Below are 26,822 nucleotides of genomic sequence, written 5' to 3' on the forward strand. Positions count from 1 at the left end.
GGCGACCTGTTTTAGTTAATTTATTTTTTCAAAAATATTTTTTATTAGTATTGTTAAACCGAACATAGGAAAGGTTGTTCAGGGACAGAGGGTAGTAGCAGCAAATTGTGCTGCCGAACATGTCCCATTTACCCTTTCTCTGCTGTAATGTTTGTGCGCATCAGTGCTGAGCTCTTTCTCAAAATATCAGCATAGTAGCCATACAAACTGTTCATTGGCACATTAAGAGCTATATATTGGTGCAAACCCTGCTTCAGTATCTCATTTCAGCCTGACGATATCATGAAAAATGCCGGTTTTAACAGGTTTTAATACAGGAAATATTGCACTGAATGTCTGCAGTCCAGCAGTAACAAGTATTTATCTGAAAGAAACACGTTAGTGTTAGATTCCTTACCTTAGAATATCCCCAGGCGTCAGTCTGGATCCGGAAACTTTTGCGTAGCAGTACCCCTGCGCGTCGGTAGGCGTCGTCTGCAGGCGTCCCCTGCGGCTCCGCGTCCGTCGTCGGCGTCGTGCGCCGTGATGACGTCGCTGGAGTACATAGACGCCGCCTCCGCGCGCTGACGTCAGTTCTTCTTTTTTCCGCGCCAGTGGACGCAGATCTGAAGAGCAGTACTCCGGTCTTTGACCAAGTTTTTTCGATTGTCTTTTTCCTCTATTGTGCCTGATAGGATGCCAGGATTTAAGAATTGCGATGGCTGTGAGCGCACGATGTCGGTCACAGACCATCACCGCCTCTGCCTCCGGTGTCTGGGCCCCGACCACGACGTGGACTCCTGCGTCGACTGCCGGGCCCTTACCAACAAGGCTAGACGGGAGCGGTCCCGCAAGCTACTGGAGCTCCGGGTGTCGGCCCCACGTCGGGACCGGGAGCGGTCCCGGTCCGGCCGGAGGTCGAGAGAGCGTTCGAGGGAGCGGTCGCGGAGCCGCGCCGGGCGCTCCGGAAGCCGACACCACTCGTCATCCTCGTCAGGTAAGAAGCACAAGAAGTCGGGGCGTCGTCATCGTACCCCCGACTCCCCCCGACGCTCGCGCGATGCGGCCGGGGGCTCGGGTGACCCCATCCCCGCGGCTCCGCGAGAGTCGCCGGCGCGGCCTGCCTCATACCCTCCGGTCCCTGGGCATGGTGCGACGCCTGAGGAGATCGAGGCGTTCCTCATGGCCATGAGGGCGCTCGCTTCTCCGACGGGGCCTACGGTGCCTGCGGGCCCAGTGCTACCGTCTGGGGGCCCTGGCGGTTCGGGTGTCCCTGCCTCGGCGCCGTCGGGTGCTCCGGCCCCGGCGCCGCCGACGGCTCCGACCCCGGCGCCGCAGGGGCCTTCGGGATCGGCGCCGGCTGGTCTTCCGGCCTCCCCGGCGCCGTTGCCATCGGGGTTACCCCCGACGCCGCCCCCGCGCGACGCCGGTTCTCCGCTGCCGGTTCCGGCCGGCGGTGGGGTTCCGACGCCGGCTCCGGGCGGCGCCGTCCCCTTACCTTCTCCGACGCCGGACGCGGCGCCGGACGGGCGTCGATCGACGCCGGTCCCGGCGCCGATGGGGCCCATGATCCCCGAGGAGCCGGTCTTCATCATTGACTCCGAGTACGGAGAGGATGAGGAGTACGGTGAAGGTTGGGAGGGGTCCGAGGACCCTCTGGCTCGCGAGTGCCAGTATGACCCGGACTGGACAGGTGACTTGGGGGATGCCAGTGGTTTGGACGACTCCCCTAACCCTGGTTTGATCTCTCCCCCAACCGTGGCATCGGTGGAGGGAGCTGCCTATTCTGTGGTGCTGATGAGGGCTGCCAAGGCCTTAAACCTTGAGCTCCCCGTCGCGGCCGTGAGGCCTAACATCCTCACCGAGGTCTTCAAACCGCAGTCATGCCCATTGGAGCCTCTGCTGCCGTTTAATGAAGCCTTGTCTGACGTTCTGTTGGGCACGTGGTCCAGGCCCGCTTCAGGTGCGCCTGTTGATCGGAACGTGGCCAGGCGCCACCGTCCTTGTCCGGACGACCCCAAGTACCTGTCTACCCACCCCACTCCTGAGAGTCTGGTGATCCAGGCCTCGACCTCCCAGTCCGCATTCCCGTCGGCCCCGCCCGACCGGGAATCCAAGAGGTATGACCAGTTTGGCAAAAAGGTCTTCTCGTCCATTAGTTTGGGCCTGCGGTCTTGCAACACCGCCTGCCTCTTGGGCCGCTACACCCACTCTGTGTGGGATACGGTCGCGGAGCTGCTGCCAGAATGCCCCATGGAGGTGCGGGCAAAGCTCGGTCAGGCTGTGGCTGAGGGCCGAGATGCAGCGAAATATTCAATTCGGTGTGGTCTTGATACGACCGACTCGCTGGGCAGGGCTATGTCTACGACGGTGGCGATTCGTCGTCACGCCTGGCTGAGATCCGCCAATTTTTCGGCTGATGTCCAAAATACCCTGATGGACATGCCGTTTGATGGCTGTCACCTGTTCGGTGACAAAGCGGACCACGCGCTGGAACGCTTCAAGGACTCCAGGGTCACGGCCAAGTCCTTGGGTCTCTCGACCCAGCGTCAGCAACCGGGTTCGTTTCGTCCCTTTCGTGGCCAAGGAAGGGGCGCCCCCACACGTGCTGCCAGCCACGCGCCGCAACAATCCTTCCAACGCGGTGGCGGCCGTGGAAACCGCCGTGGTGGCGGTCGGGGACAACGGCGGGGTCAGACCACACCTTCCCCCGCAGCATCTACCCCAAAATCCTCCTAGTCCGTGCTTTCGGCCCCATGTGACGCCAGTGGGTGGCAGGGTTCGCCATCACCACGCTCACTGGCGCACGATCACTTCGGACAGGTGGGTGCTGCAAATTGTCCGAAGGGGCTACTCCCTCCCCTTCGAGACCTCTCCTCCAGCCATGCCACCGCAGAACCACCGTGTGTCGGGGGACCACTTGACACTTCTGCAGGAGGAAGTTATGGCCCTCTTGGCCAAGGGGGCCATCGAGCGCGTTCCTGGGCCAGAAGTAGGGCGTGGTTGTTATTCCCACTACTTTCTGGTGCCCAAGAAGGACAAGGGGGGCCTACGTCCTATCTTGGATCTAAGGAACGTCAACGGCTTCCTCCGGAAGGAGAAGTTCAAGATGTTGACGTTAGCTCAGGTCTTGGCTGCTCTAGACCCGCAAGACTGGATGGTAGCGTTGGACTTGCAGGACGCCTATTTTCACATCCCCGTCCTGCCGGCCCACCGGCGTTACCTGCGGTTCACGGTAGGCCAGGAGCACTTTCAGTTTATCGCGCTCCCCTTCGGCCTTACCAGCGCCCCACGGGTGTTCACAAAGGTGATGGCGGTGGTCGCAGCCCATCTGCGCAGGTTAGGGGTTTCAGTCTTCCCCTACCTAGACGACTGGTTGTTGAAGGCGGGCTCGCCCCAGACAGTCGTCCACCACCTTCAGATGACGGCAGACCTCTTGCACGACCTGGGGTTCTCCATCAACGTGCCGAAATCACACCTGTGTCCCTCTCAAAAGCTCCTTTTCATCGGAGCGGTTCTGGACTCGGCGCAGTTTCGGGTTTATCCTCCGGAACGGCGGGTTCGGGATATTCAGGCTTTGATTCCCATCTTTCAGCCGCTATCCCGAGTCTCGGTCAGGTTGACGCTGCGGCTGCTGGGACTGATGGCTTCCTGCATCCTTCTGGTGCATCACGCCAGGTGGCGGATGCGGGCTCTGCAGTGGGACCTGAAGTTTCAGTGGGCCCAGCATCAGGGCAACTTGTCCGACCACGTCTTGATCTCGGAGGGCACTGCGAGACAACTGCAGTGGTGGCTTACGGACCGCGATTGGGTCAGGGGCAAGTCCCTCTCCCTTCCCCAACCGGAGCACGTTGTCGTGACGGACGCGTCCCTCCAGGGCTGGGGTGGCCACTTGGGAGAGGCAGAGATCAGAGGCATCTGGTCTCCGGCGGAGTCCCGGCTCCATATCAATCTGTTGGAGCTGCGGGCGATTCGTCTGGCACTGAAGGCATTCCTCCCCTTTGTCAACGGGAGTGTAGTGCAGGTGTTCACCGACAACACCACCGCCATGTGGTACTGCAACAAACAGGGCGGAGTGGGGTCGTGGACCCTTTGCCAGGAGGCTCTGCGCCTCTGGCAATGGCTGGAACGTCAGGGCGTGACTCTGACGGTTCAACACCTGGCAGGTTCTCTGAACGCCAGGGCGGACGAACTCAGCCGTCGGTGCTCAATGGATCACGAATGGCGTCTGAACTCGGACGTGGCGCAAGGCATCTTTCTGCAATGGGGAGAGCCTTGGTTAGATCTATTCGCCACAGAAGAGAACGCGCAATGTCATCAGTTCTGCGCGTTGGAGTTTCCAAGACGGCACTCGCACGGCGACGCCTTTCGGCGCGAGTGGAGTTGCGGTCTGTTATACGCCTTTCCGCCTATACCACTTCTGCCCAGAGTGCTGAAGAAGATCAGGCGCGACCGGGCCCAAGTTATCCTTGTGGCTCCGGACTGGGCTCGAAGGTACTGGTATCCCGAGCTACTCAGCATGTCAGTCGGTCCCCCGATCCGCCTGCCCCTTCAGGAGGACCTTCTGTCGCAGCAGCAGGGGACGGTCCTCCACCCGAACCTGTCCAGTCTCCACCTCCATGCTTGGAGATTGAGCGGCGGCAGTTGAGGCCATTTGACTTGCCTCCTGAAGTCTGTGATGTTATTCTGGCAGCCAGGCGTCCCTCCACCAAGTCGGTATACGCCTGTCGGTGGAACAGATTTGTGGCATGGTGCACAGCAAAGGCTGTGGATCCTCTTTCTGCCCCTCTTTCGGAGGTTCTTCTGTTTCTTCTTTCTCTTGCCCAGCAGGGCTCTGCTCTGGGCACTATCAAGGGCTACCTTTCTGCCCTTTCAGCCTTTTTAAGGCTTCCTGATCAGCCTTCTTTGTTCAAATCCCCGATTGTAACTCGATTCTTGAAAGGCATCACTCACATGTTTCCACCTGTTCCGTTTGTGATGCCTCAGTGGGATTTGAACCTGGTTCTTACTTTCCTGATGTGTGCTCCCTTTGAGCCCCTTCATTCTTGCCCTCTCCGTCTCCTGACTTTAAAGACGGCTTTCCTGGTTGCCATCACCTCTGCCAGGAGGGTGAGTGAGCTCCAGGCTCTTTCTGTCCAACCTCCTTTCCTGTCCATTCATCCTGACAAGGTGGTTCTGAGGACTAGACCTTCTTTCCTGCCCAAGGTTGTTTCGGCCTTTCACATCGGGCAGTCCATCACCCTCCCTTCCTTCTTCCCGCCTCCGCATCCTTCAAAGGATGAAGAGCGGCTCCATCGTCTGGACCCAAAACGTGCGCTTTCATTTTACATGGATCGCACACGCCAGTTCCGGGTGGATGACCAACTGTTTGTTGGCTACGTGGGTGCGAAGAAGGGACGGGCGGTTTGTAAACGAACCATCTCTCGATGGGTCGTCCTCTGCATCAAAGCGTGCTACTCTTTGGCTCGGAAGGAGCCTCCTGTTGGGCTGAGGGCCCATTCCACTCGGGCCACGGCGGCTACTACTGCCCTGGGCCGGGGAGTCCCCTTGCAGGACATTTGCCAGGCGGCTACGTGGGCCTCGCTGCACACCTTTGCGAGGCACTACTGCCTGGACAGTCAAGTCCGGAGGGATGGCTTCTTTGGCCGATCTGTCCTCCAGGACTTTTTGGTGTAGTTTTGTATTGGTTCGCAGACCCACCACCGGGGTTGGTATTGCTGGGGTATGTATTCTAAGGTAAGGAATCTAACACTAACGTGTTTCTTTCAGATGAACAAGTTACTTACCTTCGGTAACGATATATCTGTAAGAAACATTAGTTAGTGTTAGATTCCTTACCGAACCCACCCATCCTCCCCGTTCTGCGAACTGATACCTAGGGTTAAGGTCATCCCTTTCAGGGCCCTAGTTTGTACATGGCACCAGTGTTGGTTCTCTCATGGCTCTGCGTCTCCTGGCGCGGAACAGCTGTGTGCAAAGAACTGACGTCAGCGCGCGGAGGCGGCGTCTATGTACTCCAGCGACGTCATCACGGCGCACGACGCCGACGACGGACGCGGAGCCGCAGGGGACGCCTGCAGACGACGCCTACCGACGCGCAGGGGTACTGCTACGCAAAAGTTTCCGGATCCAGACTGACGCCTGGGGATATTCTAAGGTAAGGAATCTAACACTAACTAATGTTTCTTACAGATATATCGTTACCGAAGGTAAGTAACTTGTTCATTAGTTTTCCTAGGCAATATAATCTGCACACCAATTGTGAACTATTATGTACATCCTTAAATTGTTTCAGAGACACTTTATGGTGCACTGTTCCTTTGCTGACTTATCAAACATAGTACTAAAAGTAAATTATATAAGCAATAGTTTTTAAAATTCGGTAAAATCTCAAGAATCTATTGGTGCAAGCTAGAAGTCCATGGGTCTGACAGGTTGGCCAGTAGAAAACAGTGAAAATTAATGTTGGTCAGTTTTTTAATAAATTTTTTTATGACATGGTAATTCCCTCTAGCTTCCCTTGTGAAGGACCATATTCCTGCCGAGTCTCAACCCCCTCTGGTGTTACTATGGGTCTCTTCACCGTAAAGATACCATACCTAGATGGGTATTCTGTATGTTTCGGGTGGCCAAGGGTGATAAACTGGGTGCAGAGAATTTGGGAAATTTTGAAACTGGAAAGCAAAATGACTGTCTTTTCGTCATCAATATCACTGCTTGGCCCAAGGGAAACACACCACAAACCTATATTTTCAACATCTGAACTTTATAAGGCTTCTATCACCTGTGGTCAGACAGCCTCACCCTAGTTGGTTGGCCGGGCCAGTGCTCTGAACAAGACATTTGTCAGATTGTCAACCTTTTCCCCTAATCCATGGTAGTTGCCTTCAGCACACACAACCATCCCAAGACTTGGCCCTAAGCTGCATTCCCCGAGGTCTAGGATTCTATGTGGAGATGTAGGCAGTATTTAGGCCCAGGTCAGTTGACTCCCAAGGAAACCTACCAACCCTAGACATTTCTGAAAGCTACTGAGGCAGACAAATGCACCCTGATGTGGCTTCTATGAATCCCAACTTGTTTTATTACCCAGAATCCCCTGTGGATGACAAAGTATGGATAAAAAAAGTTCCCTTTGCTGTGAGTGTGAACTCTAGGCAAATGGCAGAACTCCTACTATACTATGTTCCTACACTTCCCCCAAGAAATGGAACCCTACATGTGTGAGGCACCAGTTGCACGAGAGGGGATTAGACCAAATTGTGACTATGTTAAGGCCAAATGTACACTATATTGACTTCACATAATCATTTATTTGGTCAGTTCCTGTCAGTTACCATTTGCCCGATGTTAAAAATGGGGTTTCTGGCTGGCTAGGGTACGCACCTAAGCAAGGCGGAATCCACCACTCTAGTCAGGATAGGAGGATTGCACGTCTAAAATAAAACTTGCTCACCCTCTCAGTAACTTAGCACGAGTAGTCGGGGTTATCTCAAAGGCACTGTGTAAAGTATTTGCACATAACAAACAGTAATACAGTGAAAACACTACAAAAGGACACCATCCCAGTTTTGAAAAAATTATCCAATATCTATCTGTGTCAAACAAGACCAAAACAATAAAAATCCACCGTACAGTAATCCACAATACCAATAAAGCAAAAATAGACTATATACAATTCCTTGAAGTCAATAGCTCCGTCCGAGGCTATTGCATCGTTGTGAACAACAAATCCAACAGTCCTGGCCGACCGTGGCGTCACAGGTCTGCTCCGGTGTCAGGGATACCTGTAAAACAGTACCTTTGGAGAGGCAGGGCATCTGATCTTGCGGAAATCTTGGGGGAGGGGGGTGGGGGGGGGGGGGGAGCGGGGGGGTGGGGGGGGGGGGGGGGTCAACGTCAGCAGCGTTGGTTCCGGAAGTCGGTGCATGAGTCGTCAGACCCTTAAGTCACACATGTTGCAGGTCGACCTCCTTAAGTTTGAAGTCGGGACCGCCGGTGTCTGCATTTGTAGGGCTGTGGACGTGAGTCCAGAGCTGCAGTGCCAACAGGTCTCTGTGCAGGCAGCGGCATCATGGCCGCTGAATTACTGTCATCGGTAGACCCAAGGCTTCAGTGCGAGACAGGGCTATGCAGTGTGCGGGGCCCACAGGTCGCAGTGCATGCAGCTGGGTCGGTTGACGATCTAGAGTCAATGGTCAGTGGGCCATGGCTGCGGTGTGGAATGGGATGGTGCATCGTATAACTCGAGTGGTGCCCCCAATCCACGGTGTAAGCAACGGCCTCCATGTCAGCTTGGAGCTGCGGTGAGGACAGGGCTGCGGTGCAAAGCAGGACGGTGCTCTGTGTTCTCCACGAGCGGTGTCCACAGGTCACAGTGCAGGCAGCGGCGTCGGTGACAGTATCGCGGCGGGAATACCAGGGCAGCAGTGTGAAGTGCGGTGCCCACAGGTCATGGTACAAGCAGCCGCTCCGTGGCATCGGCAGATGGTGTTGTCGGTGAGACCAGGGTTGAGGTGCAAAGTGCAGCGGAGCCCTCTGCGGTGCCTTCAAGTAGGGGGCCAGCAGCGGCGGCGTTGACGGCGTTGGGTTACCTTTTTCTCCTCTGTAGCAGCTGAAACATCCAGTTCCAGAAGCTGCTACACAGAATATATTGAAGTCTTTGACTTCCCTGAGACTTCCAACAGGAGGCAAGCTCTACATCAAGCCCTTGGAGATACTTAAAGTGCAGAAAGCACAGTCCAGTCCTTTCTCGGATCAGTTGTCTATTCAGCCTGGCTATGCGTCACCCAGGAAAGACAGGACACACCTCAACACCCCCTGGTGTCTGTCTAGTGTGAATGCACAAACCAACCCCTGTCAGTCTAAAACCCAGACAACAAATACACAATAGGCAGAGGCATATAGATGATTAAGCAAGAAAATGCCCACTTTATGACAGTGGCATTTTCAAACACACAATGAGAAAACCATCTCTACTAAAATATGTTTTTTTAAATCCTGAGGTAAGCAGCCCCAGCTCAATGCCTCTATCTTGTCCCAAGGGAAAGTTATGCTTGTGAGATGTCATAAAGCAGCTTCCATGTTAACCTATGAGACGGATAGCTTTGCAATAGTGAAAAACGAAATGGCTCTTATTTCTCTATCAGGACATGTAACATGCACCAGTACATGCCATACCTTTCACACACACTGCACCCTACCCACAGGGTTACCTTGGTCCTCCCGTAGGGGTGCCTTACATGGAAGGGAAGGTTAGGGCCAGGCAAGTGGGTGCACTTGCCAGGTCGACATGGCAGTTAAAAACTGTGCACAAACACTGCAGTGGCAGGTCAGAGAATCCCTTTGAAAGGCTACTGGTGTGGATGGCACAATCAGTGCTGCAGGCCCACTAATGGCATTGGATATAGAGGTCCTGGGCACACATATTTACATTACTAGGGACTTAGTAGTAAAACAAATAAGCCAATCGTGGAAACACCAATCCATAAACACAATTTTCATGGAGAGTATATGCACTTTAGCACGGAATAACGGTGGTAAAGTGCCCAGAGTGCCAAAACCAATGAAAATTTGGTCATAAAGTCTCGTGATACACCCTCTGAAAATGCAAAGTCTAACACCTATACATGTGATGTACTGCTTCTGTTGGAAACACTGGTTGTGGTAGTTTTGCAGTTGGCAACACATTATGGAGCTTTCTGCCACAGAAATGTGAGTAAATATGTTTAACTTGTGCAAGGAATTCTGAAGTAAGAAAAAGGTGGCAGTCTTGCAAGCGACCGCGCCCAGGACTCATCCACGTGTCTATAGTTTCGTAAATGTCTATGGTTGGTAGGTTTCCCCAGTTGCTGAAGACCCACATCACTATCACAGCATCCTAACAAGGAGCTGGACACTGTTAAGATTTTTTCTTCGTATAAGAGAACAATTCAAATAGTGTCTGGGCTCCTGGCTGGGCCACAAACTCGTGTTTATGTGCTCCAACAAGGAGCTGTGCTCGGTTTAGATTTTTCAAAGGCTAAGAAAACATCCAAAGAGTTTCCGGCTACTTAATGGTGCGCAGACGTGTGTTTCTGCGCTCCAGCTAAGAACCTGAAAGTGTGGATTTTTTCTTTTGCGATAGAAAATCCAAACCGCATCTGGTTCCTTTCTGGGGCACTGGCACACAACACCTTACTCTCCCAGTGCTTCTCTTGGACATAGAATCATTGGGAGATGCTTGCCAAATTGAATCAGAAAGTGGACACTTGTAGGGTATGGTCTAGAAACAATCTAGTTCATCCCATTCCAATCTCTACCTCCTTATTTGTTTATTCTGTTAGTCGTTAATTGGAAGGATGGTGGGGGGATGTGACTGCTCCTCTCTAACTTTCTCCCACCAACAGGAAAAAAGAAAGAGCTGGTGGGCAAGGCTGGGAAGTATCAGGGATCACTAGCTGCTGTCCTTATCGTCTCCTGTAGCCATAACCACCACTTTTATTTCTTGACTGAACGTGGGCTAGGGAATCCATCCGCGACCTATCCAATGTATGTGTGTGTGTGTTGTCACAAGTGACGTTGCATGCTTACTAAATATGTGTCCCGAAATGAGCACCAGGCCTCCTCGTTCAGGAGTTTGCCAGTAGGCATCCAAAGGGTTTAGTGAAATTATCAAAAGATTTATCTTGTACAAAAAATCTTTCATCCTGTAAAATTGACACTCTTGAAGTCATGTGCATGGTAATGTTTTTCTAACCTCCATTTATTACGCATTTTGTCATCTCAGACGTTTGTCCGCCTACACAACCACAAGACTGGGCAAGAGGTTGTGTTTGTCGCTGAGCCAGACAACAAGAACGTGTATAAGTTTGAGCTGGATCCCACGGAAAGGAAGACTGAGTTTGATTCGGCCTCTGGCACTTACACACTTTATCTGATCATTGGAGACGCTACTTTAGAAAATCCCATCCTTTGGAACATGGTAAGTTACTCAGACATCCTTTGTGTGCCACCTGTTACGGAAATCTGCATTTTCCTTTGTCAAGCATTGGCTATTTTCACGGCAGCAAACCTAAACTAAAACTTCTTAGAAATGCCATGCTAATACCAGTAATGGTAATCTTTGAGTTAAACTAATATTTTGCAAAATAAGAAATAGCTTGAGCAACTGGTGTATTCCTGTCTGGTTTAATCGGTCTTTTAAGAGCTGACTTGTCGGCCCTTTGTCAGGGTCTTTGAGGAATGTTTATAAATTAGAGAAGTGTTCTATGTATCTGGAGTAGCCATATTGTTCAAATTGCACACATTCAACAGTTAACAGTTTTTACATCCTAACCCTCTGCGGCTTTTGACCTGATAGAAAACTGCAAAGTAGCTAGACTTTGAGCTCTGTTCTCCGTAGAGTTCACAGTAGCTTAAGCTAGAAGAAAACTAGCACTAGACCCATCTGACTGGATGAGAACATCTCAGTGAATGGAGGTGACTGATGAGCTAATTGGTTGCCACAGTGTATATTCTATATAAAAATTAAAATAACTAAGGGGAAAAAAGCATGAGAAAGATCATGTAAATGCTCAATCGCTAGCTGATACTGAATGTGATCAGCTTGTCTGCATTTCCCTACCATCAATTATATGTAGTGCCAGTATCCGCCGTGTTCTGCCCCAGAAGGCCCAGTCAGCCTTGGCATTAGGTTTCTAGCCTTCATGACTCTGAAGATATATAAACTTATTTTCAGTCCGGTTCTACCCCAAAAGACCAGGATGCAGTTGGCCCCTACACCATAAATAAAAGCCAGACATGTTTCCAAGATACAGGGGTTTATAGACTAAGGCACCCTGGGTCCATCCTGGTGAGTAAAGGGTTGCCTCTGATCATTTTTAAAACCATGGGATGGAGTACTAAGTGTTTGTATGGGTGATTTTTGGGTTACTGATTTAATAAAGACCCCTTATATTTTGGCCTTTTAACTTGTGTAGTCTCTAAGGAGTAGTTACCCAAACTTAGCCACATAGGAACACATTTTCTATCTCGCCAATGTTATTAAAGAGTTGCACTTTCATCTAAAAAACACGCAGTCCAATTTTTTTTGCCACTTTTTCAGACCCAGTAGGTTTTATAACATTGGTTTGGTTTTTCCTTCCAAAGGTGAACCACTGATTTGACGTTATGTTGTACTGCATTTGAGTTTCTAAATCCGCCCATGTTCTGAAGAAAGCCTCGATAGTCCGGCGTCCAAAAATAGCAACGTGATTATCCATGCCTCAGTATCGTGGGCCTGGAGCAAAAGTGGTAAACCACAGCAACCAAGCTGAATACTGACCAGTAACCAATGGTTGCTCAGGACCCTAAGAAAATGCCTATGAGTGGTGCCCATAAAAGGTGCTGCTTGCAATCACAGTGGACCCAACTGTTTTAGGCAAGTGATCTTTTTCATGCTGCCCATCAGTCTTTATTATCAAATGCATTTATGCAAATTATAGTTTAAACTCTGCACCAATCTTTACACTTCTTCTAAAAAGAACCAGCTCGGGTGCCATATGTGTTTAGTAGCTGTTTTGAAGCAAACCCATCCGATGAGAACTGGACTGGGAAATAAAAACCAAGAACCCCAGATGCTAACTGGCTTTGCTACTTACCGATTGAGTTGTGTCTGGTACATGTGATACTCAAGCGACACAGGAAAATGCCATAGCATAATGGGTCCATATTTCACACATAAATGCCCTTTCTCTAGCTATTGGTTGTTGATTGTGATCTTTCACAGCTAGAAGGACGTTGCACACCTAGTGACCAAGGATTGTTAGCTCATTCCAAGTTAAATATGCTGTTGACATATATTAGGTCTAGGCAAGTAAGTAGCTTCCGGCAGATGCTCTACCTATATGTATTGCTCACAGACTGTAGATTGTCACATGTGAATTCTCTGTCTATTTACAATTGTAATTACACAGTATATACTCTTGCACATACTTATTTTATGGAGACTCTTATTTGGGACCAAGAACATACAGTGCCAGTGTTTATTAATATAGAATGAGCGAGCGAACTACAGAGCATAAACAATGTAATGTTCCATGTGATGTACACATCTGTTGAACTTAGTCATTCATAATTTGAGATGCAATATATGCGTGCCCACACCCTTGAACTGTGGTTCGAGCTGAAATAATTGTCTGGACCCAGTGGCCAGAGCTAGTTAACTCAAACAGATGAACACACTGCCCACAACCAGGCCATTTAGACCGAATTTAGTCCTAGGTGGTCATGGAGTTTGCAACTTGTCATTTAGTAAATGGTGCACAAAAGCAATTCAAACTAGGGCAAGTGGGTGGTGCACACTTCACAAATGCATATTGTAGTGGCCACATTGATGTATGGACACATGTTCTAACAATTCCTGAGAAATTGGGATTTTAAACACCTAACCATTTTAATCCAAACATATGTAGGGAGCCTTGAACAGATATATATTTCTGCTTTTTTGTTGCCTAAGACCAAGGTCCTTGGTGCTGCCTCAGCTATTTTTCTTTGACAGGTCACCATATGGTCACTGTTTGTTCAGCTTCTAAAACCATGTTTCTATATTTATTTACAGGCTGATGTTGTAATCAAATTCCCAGAGGAAGATGCGCCAGCAACTGTGCAATCCAAAACCCTTTTTGCTCCCAAACCGGACATCCAGGTAATTCTAATAAGGATCGTGACCCCCAGTTCCCATGCTCTAATCAAACTAATTTGTGGTAATGGTACAAAGGAATTCTGGTATTTGTATAAGCTGTATTTTTTTGGGGGGGGGGGGGGGGGGGCGCATCAGGAAATGTTAAGTTTTGATAACTAGCCTTACTCATTGTTGAGCTGATAACATGTATAATTTTATAGCAGACCTGAATCCCTTGTCAGTCAGCACACTACGCCTATTTGCTTGAGCATGACTGCTTGCTTGTGAGACCTTGTTGCTGCCGATACTAATTGGGGCATTGTCTAAGTAAAATACACCTTTTATATGCTTTTGAACACCACAGTTGGTGCGAAATAGAAATAAAAGTAAAGTGGACATTTGTGTCACTGTGACCTACAGGAAAGTGGCTAATTCTGGAGCTTGTTTGAGGCATTTGAGGTTCTTGAAATTTACTCAGTGGGATCTGACATATCTTTTCACAAGGGGAATGCATCTGTGGTTCTTAACTCTCCATCTCTATATGTGAGGCATGTCTCTTGGACTAGGAGTAAAGACCTACCTTGCATAGGACTAGCCTGAGTGCTTCTGGTTGACCTACTGTGCACTTTGTAGGAAGGCAACTTCTCACGGCCGTATTTTTTCTGAATCATCCTTAATGTTCCTTAAGCTAAAATATGCCTTATGCCAGGGCATCCTGTCATTTTTTTTCCAATGACCTTTTGCTTAGTATTCAAGTTAATTCCTGTTAGCTGATATATTCTGCCTCATCTAATCTTCCAAGAGGAAGAAGGCCTTCTGATACCATTACAGTATTGATTAAAACTAAGAACTTTGTAAAGTGAAGCTGTTTTATTTACATGATGTATTTTACATTGTATCCATCTGGTGCGAGCTGAAATCTATTTTATCACTTTGTATAGAGTTTGAGAAACATCTGCTGAGACTCTCCTGTGACATCTACAAGGAACCATCAGTGTCACATGCCATCCTCTGGTTTCTTTTATGCTGTCTAAGTTGTGCCTTCAATCACTTTATTTAAAGGAAGTTGAAATCGTGTAGCAATAATCAGCCGATAGGAGGAGTGAAATAATTCTTCGTTTACTAGCTTTTAGGAGGGCACATGAAAACATTGAGTGAGAAATTTTAAAACTTTTGTAAATGTTACTGAATTTTAGTAGAATTTGGAGAGTACTCCATTAGTTTATGATTGATGTGTTAAAAATGATTTTACAAGAGTTGAAACTTTCCTGATGGGTTATGTGATGACCCCTTTCAGAGTTTGCAGTAGAGTATTAAGAAGGAAGGCCTCTTCAGCGTTGTAGCTTTCATAGATTCACATGCTTGAATTATTCCCCTTTGTCAGGCTTCAAACCTTTAGTAGGATTACTAAAACTTTGATGACATCAACACGTTTAACATAGTTCTACGTATAGGCTTATTTTTCATTAGCAAATGGATTAAGTATCATTGCATCCCATTGTGTGGGTCATCTGTTACTCCTGTAGAATTTGGGCCAGAGGGGGGACACCTATTTACTGAAGAAAAGATAGGATAGGATAGTGATGGTCCTTAAAGTACTTCACAGAATATTTTGTGTGACAATAATTCAATTAACACAATTCATACTTGTTGATGACGGCTTGAAGGGAGGAATGGTTCAATTCTAGTGTGGACTCACCGATTCCAGCACATTTCTGGAGCCTTTCCCTTTTAGATGCTTTGATCAACTGTGTGGTAGGCTACAACAATGTGTAGCAGTGTGAGTGCTGGCTTCTTTTTCTCGTTGTTATGAGTTCCACTCTAGGCAGATTCAGGACCTCTTGTGGGCCCCTGAGGAAGGGTAATCCGGAGGTAGGACAGTAGTTAGACAGGACTTTTGGGTTATTTGTTCTTGAGAAAAAGCACGATACTGGCATGTTTTATGGCTTGTGGGTTTGGAAGGTTTTGACGGAGCTGTGTTGTATACTCGGAGGTGGAGAGATCGGATGTTCACAGAATTAATGGTGTTGCCATTTTTTAATCGAAGAAACACAGGCCATTGCAGTGCTATTGGTTATACGTCAAAAATATTTTTAAGTCTGTCATGCTTGCTAATTTCGTGGTAGATTTTGGAAATCTCCCTTTTTGGTTTGTTGCCTTGTTGGTGTTTTTGGTGAAGTAGTACCTTTTGGCTCTCTTGACAGATATGTGATAGCTTTCTCATTTAATCCCTACATTGTTACTTCTCATTGATTTTTTTATTTGAGCAAGCTGCCATCAAAGGTAAAGTCGTGGTAATTTCAGCTCGAGCTTTTGATTTATTTGCTTGAAGCTTTGGAGCCTATTTAGGCCATCTGTAAGCCAAATTGAACTACTTTGATTTATTAACTGTATATACACATTGCACAGTCGAAGTTGCCATTTTATAGTGGAGAAGTGTGGCTCACTGGTTAGAGCAGGCAGACCCTGAAGCAGAGGTCAGACCCGGGACCAGGGTTCAATTCCCGACGCGGCAGGGTCTTGAGCTCAAATGTCCATGGACTCGATAATTCTCGCTTCGGTGCCTGACCTAATCATGGGTTCACACTCTGCAACTCTGGGCATTAAGCTTGCTTGATCTCCACAACGGCCCCCCGCGGCGGGATGCCTGACTTTCACCTTGGGGCTGCCCTGTAGGGACTATCTCACAGGGAAAAGCCAGGACGGGTTCCCAAGGCAAGCGCCCAGATACCCCTTCGGGGTTCGATTCAGGCGCTATATAAGAAACATAATAATAATAATAATAGTTATGGTTCATGATGGATTTCCATTGGACGGGCAATTTGTGCTTAAACCGTTGAGCCCATAGACTTATCTGCTTGGCATAGACACCTAAGCTCTGGCGTGCCAGTATTTATGGAGATACATGCAGACGAAAAGTTTGGGGATGGGGGATAAAACAAAGTGTTTTCCCATTTTAGCTCAGTAGGAGATTTTGCTTGTGCGTACAGCCAAAACCTCTAAACACATTTACACATTTATACCAAACTTGGCATGGAAGTAGAACTTTACTCAGTAAGCGATATTTTGCTGGTTTTGTGTAAATCCTCTAACGTGTTTCATACAGGGTGGACCTGACGTGGTTAAAATTTTGCATGGCGCTACCTTTCAAAAACACAAGTCCTATTATTCATGTCTGAATTTTTTCTTATGTGATTGGCTGATGAAGGGCATTTATTTGTTTCCCGCCATCTTGAAAATCACAATTTTCGCACTGTGGAATCAAATTTCCTAAGCAATGGAGGCTTGGGGGTTGAGGGAAGGTGGGGCCCTGTGAGAGGTGCTAGGGTGCACACATAGGGGTGATAAAATGCAAAATTAAAGACAGGTAAAAGGTTTGCAGACTTATAATCGTGATCTCGCAGCTACCTTTTTGTGAAAATACACATCAAGACCCCAGCGTAGATGGGGTTGTCTGCTCATGTATTCTTAGACACAGGGCCTGGCTGACGGCTGTTGGTGGCCCACAGAGGATTGGTCACATGGTGTCATTTGTGTGTGTTGTTATGAAATAAAAGGCAGATTTATTTTATTTTTTTACCAGTACCATATCTCAGGTTTTTAGTTTTTGTTTCTGTGAATGTTTATTATCCCTGTCCAGTCTGCAGTCAAAAAGATGGTGTTGTAGTGTTTGGTAGTACCTAGCCCAGTCCCACACCTGTTAAGGCAACTACTATTGCTTTCACAAGAAATATTTCAGTCAATGGTATTTGCAAGATCTCCAATCTAGGAATGTTTCAGTCCTATATGAGGTACCATTTCCTGGCTTCTGGCCCCAGAACAGAGATTGATGTCTTGACTCGCTGAAACATCTATTTCATTAAAGATTTGTATCTTTTCCACAGTTTCTCGTGTGGCTTTTTTGTCATGTTCCTGCCGTTTTGCCTTTATCAGAATGGTTTGCACCAGACTCTGAGAATTCATGCTAGATTGATTGATAGACAGATTTTAAGCTCTTCCACCAAACCATTCAGTATTAGTACCTATCAATTGTGTTGATCCCATATGCTTAAGAGTGCTCACTGTAAAAGAATAAACTAAATATAGATGTGCTTTTTAATTGATATTTTTGTAAGTTGTAGGATCAAGAGGTTACCTGTGTAGGTATGCTAAAAGTCTCTAGCTGCACAGAAAACAGCATGGTTACCTGAGACTTACAGATAGGGTTTCAGAATTTTTTTGGGATCAGAATTTAAAGACTTGAACTTATTAGTTTGGTCATCCAGTGAGTTACGTCTTTATTTCACAAGAATCATTTTAATATTGGAGTTGTGGACCAGAATAACTTCTGTCTGTTTTGTCAATCTTCAGCACCTGTTCCGAGAGCCCGAGAAGAGACCTCCCACTGTGGTGTCCAACACTTTCACTGCCCTAGTGTTGTCTCCTTTGCTACTGCTCTTCATCCTGGTGAGTACTTATTCAGAAATGTTTATTTGTAATGGTCCCCGTTTTTATGTTTCACACCAGTGCTGTAGATTAAAGGTAAACTTCAGCTCTATCTCAATGGACTGGTGGTTGGATTTTAAAGGTAATTGTCCTTTTTGAGGTGATGCTTCACACTCTGCTAGTGGCATTTTTTATGCAAAATTGCTCCTAATGCACCACTGATTCTTTATTTCAGTGGTGCAGTCTATAGGAAGCTGTCTCTGTATATGGTAGACCACTAGGTGGTTATACCGTGCACAGAGTCCAGAGATTTCCCCAGAAGTGTACAGGCCTCAATGTAAACACAACGTGCTTGATTTGGGGTAGTGTGGGCGAGTAGCCTTCGGCCTAATACAGAGGAGTGTAAGACATTTGTTGTGCACACAACGACCAATAAATTACACACAATTCAAAAAGGAAATCCACACATTTTTATAAAAATTAGGTTTGTTTGATTGAGTTTTATTTTAAGCCAAGATCTTCGTAAAAAGGTAAGTACGCTATTCAGGAAAAGTACTTTAGTCTTTCAAAAGTCGACACTTATTACAATTTTCAAACCGTTCAATGTTAACCTATGAAGAAAAACAACAATGCAATTTCACGGGTAACTACCCAATTTACAGTTCCAATCTATGGAGGTTAAGGTCAGCTGAGGGCAAGGTTCAGGTAAGCACAAAGTCTGCACTGCCAGCAGCACAGGGGTGGCAGGTGCAGGGGCCAAATTCAGATATAGACCCAACGCGTTTCGATAGTGACTGGAGGTGCTTGAAGCCAGACTGTTTGCCGGTAAGTTAATCTGTTGCAGGGGCCAAGCTTCAGGAGTTAGAGCAAGCACAGGAGGCACAAGGCAGCACCAAACATACACCACCACCAGCCGAGGTGTGGGGGGTGCAGGGTTCAAATACAGCATCAGGAGCCCACTGCTTTTCAATGGAAATACTTGGTTGGACAAACAGGCTGCAGGCTATGAACCAGAAGCTGCACTGAGGAAACCAGTCACTGCAAAGGTAAGTAGAGATGCTGTAGGTCATAGTGATACAGCCTGCCCAGCTCACCAAGGCTTAGGGGCTTCAGGTGCAGGAGTGTCTTGGGACGTCGTCTTTTCTTACCGGTCGCGTTTGGGTGGGCCTGGGGGGAGCCCCTGGATTCACACTGCAGGCGTTGTCTTGGTGTCCAGGAGGTGTTGGCCAACACTGGACTTGGGGTCAGATCGCTGGGGAACCTTTTCTGGATCGGTGTGCAACCTTGACACGGGCCGGAGCCGTCGAGTGCAGAGTGGTCAGGACTCTCGGTTCTGGAGGGCACCAGTGTCCTTTGTGTAAATATCCTGTGGAGTTCTGGTCTTTATCAAAGGTCAGGCAGTCCTCCTCGGATTGTGGAGGTCACTGGCTGCAGAACAGGATAGGCGTTGTCTTCTTTGCAGTGTCTTTGAAGCTGGAGGCAGGCCCGTAGGGCACAAATCAAGTCAGTAGGCGGCTTCAGGCTTCGCTGCACAATATCTTCTTCATCCTTTTCAGGTTGGCAGGGACTAGTTTCCAGGTCTGAGGTGGCCACCTAAATACTAAATTTAGGGGTGTTTAATGAGAGCGACGGGTATGACCAATGGGCACCTCGCGTGGGATGTCTACAGCCACAATTATGCCACCCTTCTGTGGGAGGTGGGCATTGTCCTACCCCTGATTGTAGGGGTCTCCCCATCTTGAAGATAGCGGGGACTGAAAGATATGTTTCACCCCATGTCCCCCACCCTAGGGGTGGAGTTGGATGAGGGGGGCATACCTCTATTCTTCCTAGGTTTTAACTCTGGTTTTCCCACCCAAAGTGGAGGTGTAAACCGGGGCTGCCTCTCAAGCACTGTGCCCATCCCGGGGGAGGAGGTGTAACGCCTCCGCCCAGGATATGCTTTGTCTCTGGTACCAGAGAGCACAAGCTCTCGACCCAGGGGTCTAGAAGAATGTCTGGTTGTAGAAGGCTGCCTAAAGTCCGTCTGTGACCACACCAGTGTTGCAGGTTTTCAGGGAGCTCGTCTGAGGTGCCCTCTGAGTGCATGTTTCAATAAATCCTACACTGGCATTATTGTGGGTTTATTGAGAGATGTAATTTGTTACCAAACACTCCTCGGTTCAGAAAAACCATCATGGTGCTGGGGAGCTCGAGTTGTCGAGTTTCCAGCCCATGTACACTCTATAGCTTCCCTGGCACTTATATTATCTAAGAATAATCTTAAATATTGTAAGGGTATATCTGCTCATGCAGATATGCCCACACCTGTGCTATACTACCCTGCCTTAGGCCTGCTAGAGGGGTAACTTACCTATATCTTAGGCCGTGTTATTTGGCATGACACACAGGCAGATTACCATGTCGACTTTGTCGTCTTGTCTGCACCAGGCCAGGCATGCTGCAGTGGCAGTCGTATTGGCCAAAGTGAGGGGTTCCTAGGGGACCCTCTTCAGTCACAATGCTTTAGGTACCATTTACTAAGTACTTTCAGGGGGCCTGTAGGGATAATTGTGGAATTGTTTTAGGGATGAAGCACTGGCTCAGGGGACCTAGTTTGCAGGGAGCCTAAGCACTAAAACAGAAACCACATCACTTTCCAGGCAAACAGTGGGGCTAACCATGTGAAAAGAGGCTCTTTCTCACACATTCAAAGTAATTCAGGCTATTACTGCTATGTGAGACAACAATTAATGCTTAGGCTCACATAGCGCTTAAATATGCTTAGTTGCTGCAGACAAAGAAACTGAAGTACTGCATAGTATTATGCCCATTAAATAGTATTTATATAGGAAAGAAAGGTTTGTCATTGGACCTCTGATAGATATATATATATATATCTATATATGCATACAACATCACGCGCTGCTTCTGCGACGCAATCCAGGCCACACCAGCAATACTCGTCCAAATGGATTTTATTCAAAGTAAAAGTTTAGGCATAACGCGTTTCGAGTCTCTTGACTCTTCATCAAATGCCAACAGCTACAGCAATGGGTTCGTTACTGATTTTAAAAATTATCTGAAAGTATTCCTGGAATTCTGATTCTGTTCCATCCCAGATTATTAATAAATCATCGATGAATCAAGAGATTCATCGATGATTTATTACTAATCTGGGATGGAACAGAATCAGAATTCCAGGAATACTTTCAGATAATGAATAACAGTGTGAAAAATCTTAAATTCACTTACAACATGAGTAAGGAGAGAATCATATTCCTGGACACAGAAATTTATGTAAAAAATCAACAAATACATACGACTCTCCACCGCAAATCAACATCGACAAATGCCACACTAGAAGCCACCAGCTTCCACCAAAAAACATTACTTAACAGCATTCCGTACGGAGAATTTTTGAGAATCCGTAGGATATGCAGTGAAGAAGATGAGTGGAAGAAGAACAGCAAAAAGACAATGGAAAGATTTATCAAAAGGAAATACCCACAACAAACAGTGAGAAACAGTCTCATTAAAAGCAATACAAGAACACGAGAGGAATGTTTGAAGAGGAAAAATAAAGAGGATGATCCTGAGACGAAGAAAATTCGCCTAATCATTGATTATTCACAAGAAAGTGAAAAGATAGTAAAAATCCTCCGTAAGAATTGGAAGTTGTTACAATTAGACAATACTGTTAAGGAGCTCATGGGAACGCACCCTACGATAACATATAGGCGTGCAAAAAACCTAAAGGATCACCTAATACACAGCCATTTCCAGAAAAAACGACAGGATGACTGGTTGAAAACCAAAGGATTCATGAAATGTCATGGCTGCAAAATGTGCCAGATAGCCAAGCAAACAAAGGAAATCACTTTGGCTAACAAAAAGAAATGGCAAATCAGACAATGCATAACGTGCAAGACCCATTTACCGTATACGTAGTGGAGTGCCCGTGCCCCATGCAATATGTGGGAAGCACAACTGTGGAACTGAAGAACCGTATTTTACAGCATATGAGGGCCACAATTCATAAGGACCGCTCAAATGCCATAGCCAAACATATGGAACTATCACACCAGGGTGATTGGCAAAAACTGAGATTTTATGGCATTCAAACAATAACCAAAGGTGAGCGGGGAGGTGATCGAGCGAAAAAATTGAGACAAGCTGAATCTAAATTTATTATCAACCTGAGGACCCTGCACCCTAATGGGTTGAACCAATCGGAGGAATTATATGTGCACCTGTGACCAGACATTTGAATCAGAACTATTTGTACAATGATCAGTGAAAATTATTAGTATTAGTCAGCCTATTGGAAGGCGGAACAAAGATTGATACAAAAGCCTATTGGAAGGCGCATGAATTAATGCACCAAATTTTGAATCTTTTTATCTAATTGTTGATTGGGTTGCACTTTCATTTATAATTAATTTTTTGTTAAACTTTCGGTAAAACTACAAGGACCAGAATCCTTAGTACATCATGTGACAGGAAATACTCTTGTTTTTGAAAAAAATGAAAAAAATGTGGTTAAATGTTTGTGGGTGGGGCAAACCCGGTGATCGTGAGCAAGGTGGAGTGACACCGAAACGCGTAGATCTCTGCGCCTGTTGCCCTTTGAAAAGAAAGAAATAAAAAGGATTGCTGTTTAAATCCAAGTTGGCTGTGCGACCCGTTGTTTTTTCCCTGCTGGGAAGAAGTTGTGGTGATATATATATATATATATATATATATATATATATATATCAACACGATCCAACTTTGTGTCGTCAGGAAAACGGCAAGCACGCAGGTAATCCGATGTTCAGAATTTCTTTATTGCAAACCCCCTCACCCCAGACAGACGCGTTTCGCTATAGAAGCTTCGTCCGTGTCAGTTTGTGTTTATGAATAGTTGCAATTTTAAAGCCCACCTGACCTCCATTAATTCATCAACATATAAGAAGGTTCATACATTAAAAAGGCGGTGGCCATCTTGGAGTGTATATATACACATACATTCACAATTACTTTGAATGGCAATTCAATAAAGTGCTTAAAGTGCATAATTTAAAACTCATTGAGAACAACAAACATTTATCATTTGTGTACATACTATCATTTTTTTAAGTCGGATCTCGATTTTAACAGTGACTAATTGAACACTTGTTCTGGTCTATTTATTATTATTATAGTGTTGCATCCAGGGGTGAATCCCCAAGTATAGTCTTTTATTTAAGTGACGTCAACTGTTCTATTCCTGACTTTTTTGTTTGTTTTTTTGTTTTTTTGTGTTGTGTGGCCCTGTATGGGCAAATATCACTTTTTATTGGAAATGCTAAAGAGCTGCAGCATAACTTCGGACTTGAGGGTTGGGAGACTTTCATAGTTTGTTTTCGTTTCTTAAACATGTTTGACATATCTGCAACAAAGACAGAACCAAGGTACACATGATCCCATGTGTCCATTTAAAGATGCACTCCCATCTCCTCGTCATTGTTCAGGCCCCAAGGTGTCATGGTCTTTAGGTCAACGATGTATTTTGACTCTAAAATTCGGAGTGACTTCTCTCTGTCCCCCCCCCCCCTCGTTAAAAAAAAAATATATATATATATATTATATTTTATATTTGATGATTGCAAGGAGGCTCCCTTTTTAACTTTTATTGCTGTCAGTTTGATCCTGTGCACTAGTCACCTGTAACTTTCTCTCCTTTCAATCAAGATAAGATGACTGCTTATAAATACATGTTTTGTGATCTAAAACCTAGGGTTGTCATAACCTTAGAAGACCTCCCCTCAAAGAATGTAGTACAATGTGAATTTTTTATTATTTTTGTAGGTTGTAAATTGTATTAAACCCTACACTTAATGTTTAATGTGTATGTTTATAAATGCACTGCTCCCAAAATAAGCCAGGAATTGAGGTGTCGGGGAACTTCTCCCATGCATCTTTGAGTCACGCCAAAATCTTTAAATTCATAGCATGTGTTGGCTATAGATACACATGCTAAGTATGCTTCTGCCATCTAATGTTGGGCCCAGTCTTTGCAAGTTATTTATCTCAAGAAAGTTTTATGATTGCGTTGTGCATCTTCTCACCTCCCCCTTGCAGTATTGGGCATGTTCCCTTGTTCCTTTGTTAGAAAGTTTTTTCCCCGGAATTGAGCTCGGATGGACTGCATTGAAGCGCTTCCGCATTCGATGCCCACACGGCCTAGAGTACAGAGAAAACGCGACAGCAGATCCAGTGAATGACACTAGAGGATCTTAGATGCCGGGGACCTACTACCCGGCGATCAACACACAGCCTGTCAAGAATGCCCATCGCCGGGTGATGGCGACAAAGAAGAACCTCTTTCGACAGTGCCCTTGGTGCTAAGCCAAATACGCGCACTCCAACACACACAAAGTGTTTAATTTGCGCTTATCCCCAGAGCACAAAGAAGGCAAGTGCGCAGCCTGTGCATTATTAAAAAAACAAAAAGACACTTCGGTCCCGTAGGGACTGACACCTGGCGCACTCCATGGAGCTAGAGGCGGAGTTCTTGCATGACAGACGCAGAAAACGAGACCAGTGCTCCGGGAGGAGGCGGGGTGGGCATCGCCAGCACCCACTAAGTTATTTTCGATTCAATGTCCGGGGACGAACACGCTCTGTTACCTATCGAGGTGCCCACTTCGCCCACGCTCATTCCCGTGTCTGGGCCGGGGACACAGACTAGGACGCGTACCATGAGTACTGCTGACCCAAGTGTCAAAAAGATTTTATTTTCACCTCCACGACCCCTGCCAAACCATAGTGCGCCACAGCCTTCCGGCTCAGGTTGACACAGCAAATATGCCTGAGCCGAGAAGGGACAAGAGCGTTCTCAATCCTGACTATGCGACAAGGCCACAGCATGGAGACTGTTCCAGCTTGGTACCAAAACACAATTCCACATATACTGACACATCCAATCGCAAATCGGCACCAAATGATGCCAACCCCAAAAAAATACGCTGAATCAGACGAAACGCTCTGCCTCGAGCATCTCTGAATCGAAACAGCCATGGGCTCTGAGGACTGAAAAACAGCACAGGCACCCTTCTGGCCAGAAGAAAGGCGAGACATTTGGGTACCAAAGCTGCATAAAGTTTATGAACACCTCTCCGGCTCCGAAGAAACAAAAGACTCACTCGCATAAGTCAACTCCGTAAAAAGGCATTGTCTTTGAGGGACTGCAGCAATGAATGCATCCAAGAGAGTGTGAAGATACCAGGCACAGGAGAAAACATTGCCACTGCCTTCTCCACAAAGGGTGGCACAAGAGCACAGTGCCACAAACCCAATGACTTTGTCCACCTGAGTCACCGCAAACCTACTTGCACTCTACACAAGAAGAGGAAGAGGGGGAGATCAAAGACACAGATATACAGGGGACACATGGAACACAAGACACCCACCACACCACAGACCTGTGTGATGACTATGACATAGTCTACCTGGCACAGACATGGGGCCGCCAGTACCAACAAAACCACCACCACCAGATGACAAATCCTCATACCACAGTGTCATACAGAGAGCAGCAGAGTACCACAAGCTCCCAGTGCACACCACTGAGGAGCAAACAGACTTTATGGTAGAATCACTTTCACGCACAGAAAGCACTGTCCAATATCTGCCAATGATAGGATCCGTACTCCGCGTATCCAAAGAGATCTTTACGTATCCAATTAAACCTAGGGTACAAACACCTCTCATAGAGAAACCATACAGGCCATCGCCAACTGACCCAAGTTACATACGTGGGCACCACCCAGCAGACTCCCTCGTTGTTACCACTGCCAGCAAAAGAGCTGCAGTACTAGGCACTGGAAAAGCACCTTCTCCAGATAAGGAAAGTAAAATAATTGATGCTGCAGGCAAATGGGTGGCAGCAGGCCATGCCAAACACTGGAGGATTGCCAATTCAGTTGGTCTACTCTCATGATATACAGGGCTACCCAGGGCTTTAAGTGGGATGAAAAAACTGGGGGTCTCATAAAGGGGCGTGGCCAATGTAATTAAGAGCTTGGCTTAAACGTAAGCTTAAAATCTGTATTAAGCATAGTGTTCTGCCTGACATGCATTTTGCTGTTTCTGTCATTGCATCCAGATATGATACAACCAGTAACATGCCTACAAGTCTGTACTATTGTCAATGGCTGTTAGTTGCATAAGATAAGTAAGCAGCAACTATGGCTTGTATATATTATTGAAAAAGCTTCCACTTACAGCCCTGGTAACACCACAACAATGTTGCTGCTCCTGAGTTTTAAAAAGAGAAGGTAAATCCAGAGAGAAAATTACTCTTTAAAGGATTTCTCTTTCCCTACAACGGTCACCTGGCATGACATTATGCCGTAACTTCTCCACTAGTGAGAAGTGAGCAATGTGCTTGGTGTCACTACAGTCCAGGAAAAAACAGACTGCCTGTGCCAGGGCACAAAACAAAGCCCAATAGAGACCCGTTTCGAGGCCCCCTTTAAAAAAACTGCTGGTGCTCCGCACCGGTGAGACCCGGCCCACTTAAATCTCTGGGGCTACCTGGTATGAAATGCAAGAACTCATGCAAAATCTCCCAGATAAATTAAGGATGCGATGCAAAGACCTGGTAAGTGAGAGCAGGCAAATATGTAATGCAACAACCAAGTGTGCACTAGACGGAGCAGACACTGCTTCAAGGAGCATCGACACATCTATCATGCTCCGCAGATATGCATGGTTATGCTCATCGCGGTGCAGCAGCACATTCTCAATGTACGATTCGATGGAGAAAACT

At 47.0% G+C, this 26,822-nt stretch overlaps 1 protein-coding gene across 2 annotated transcripts in view; it reads left to right on the plus strand.

The window, feature by feature from the left end:
- RPN2 (ribophorin II) overlaps window positions 1-26,822 on the plus strand; it is a 205,515-nt gene that overhangs the window by 155,759 nt on the left and 22,934 nt on the right. For both annotated transcript variants that reach the window (XM_086932229.1, XM_086932228.1), the window contains exons 12-14: window positions 10,748-10,942; window positions 13,559-13,645; window positions 17,972-18,067. In XM_086932229.1, coding sequence (XP_086788355.1) covers window positions 10,748-10,942; window positions 13,559-13,645; window positions 17,972-18,067 — 378 coding nt within the window. The remainder of the gene's footprint in view (window positions 1-10,747; window positions 10,943-13,558; window positions 13,646-17,971; window positions 18,068-26,822) is intronic.

Source organism: Lissotriton vulgaris, chromosome 7, assembly GCF_964263255.1.
Source record: "Lissotriton vulgaris chromosome 7, aLisVul1.2, whole genome shotgun sequence".
In the NCBI taxonomy this organism is placed as follows: Eukaryota; Metazoa; Chordata; class Amphibia; order Caudata; family Salamandridae; genus Lissotriton; species Lissotriton vulgaris.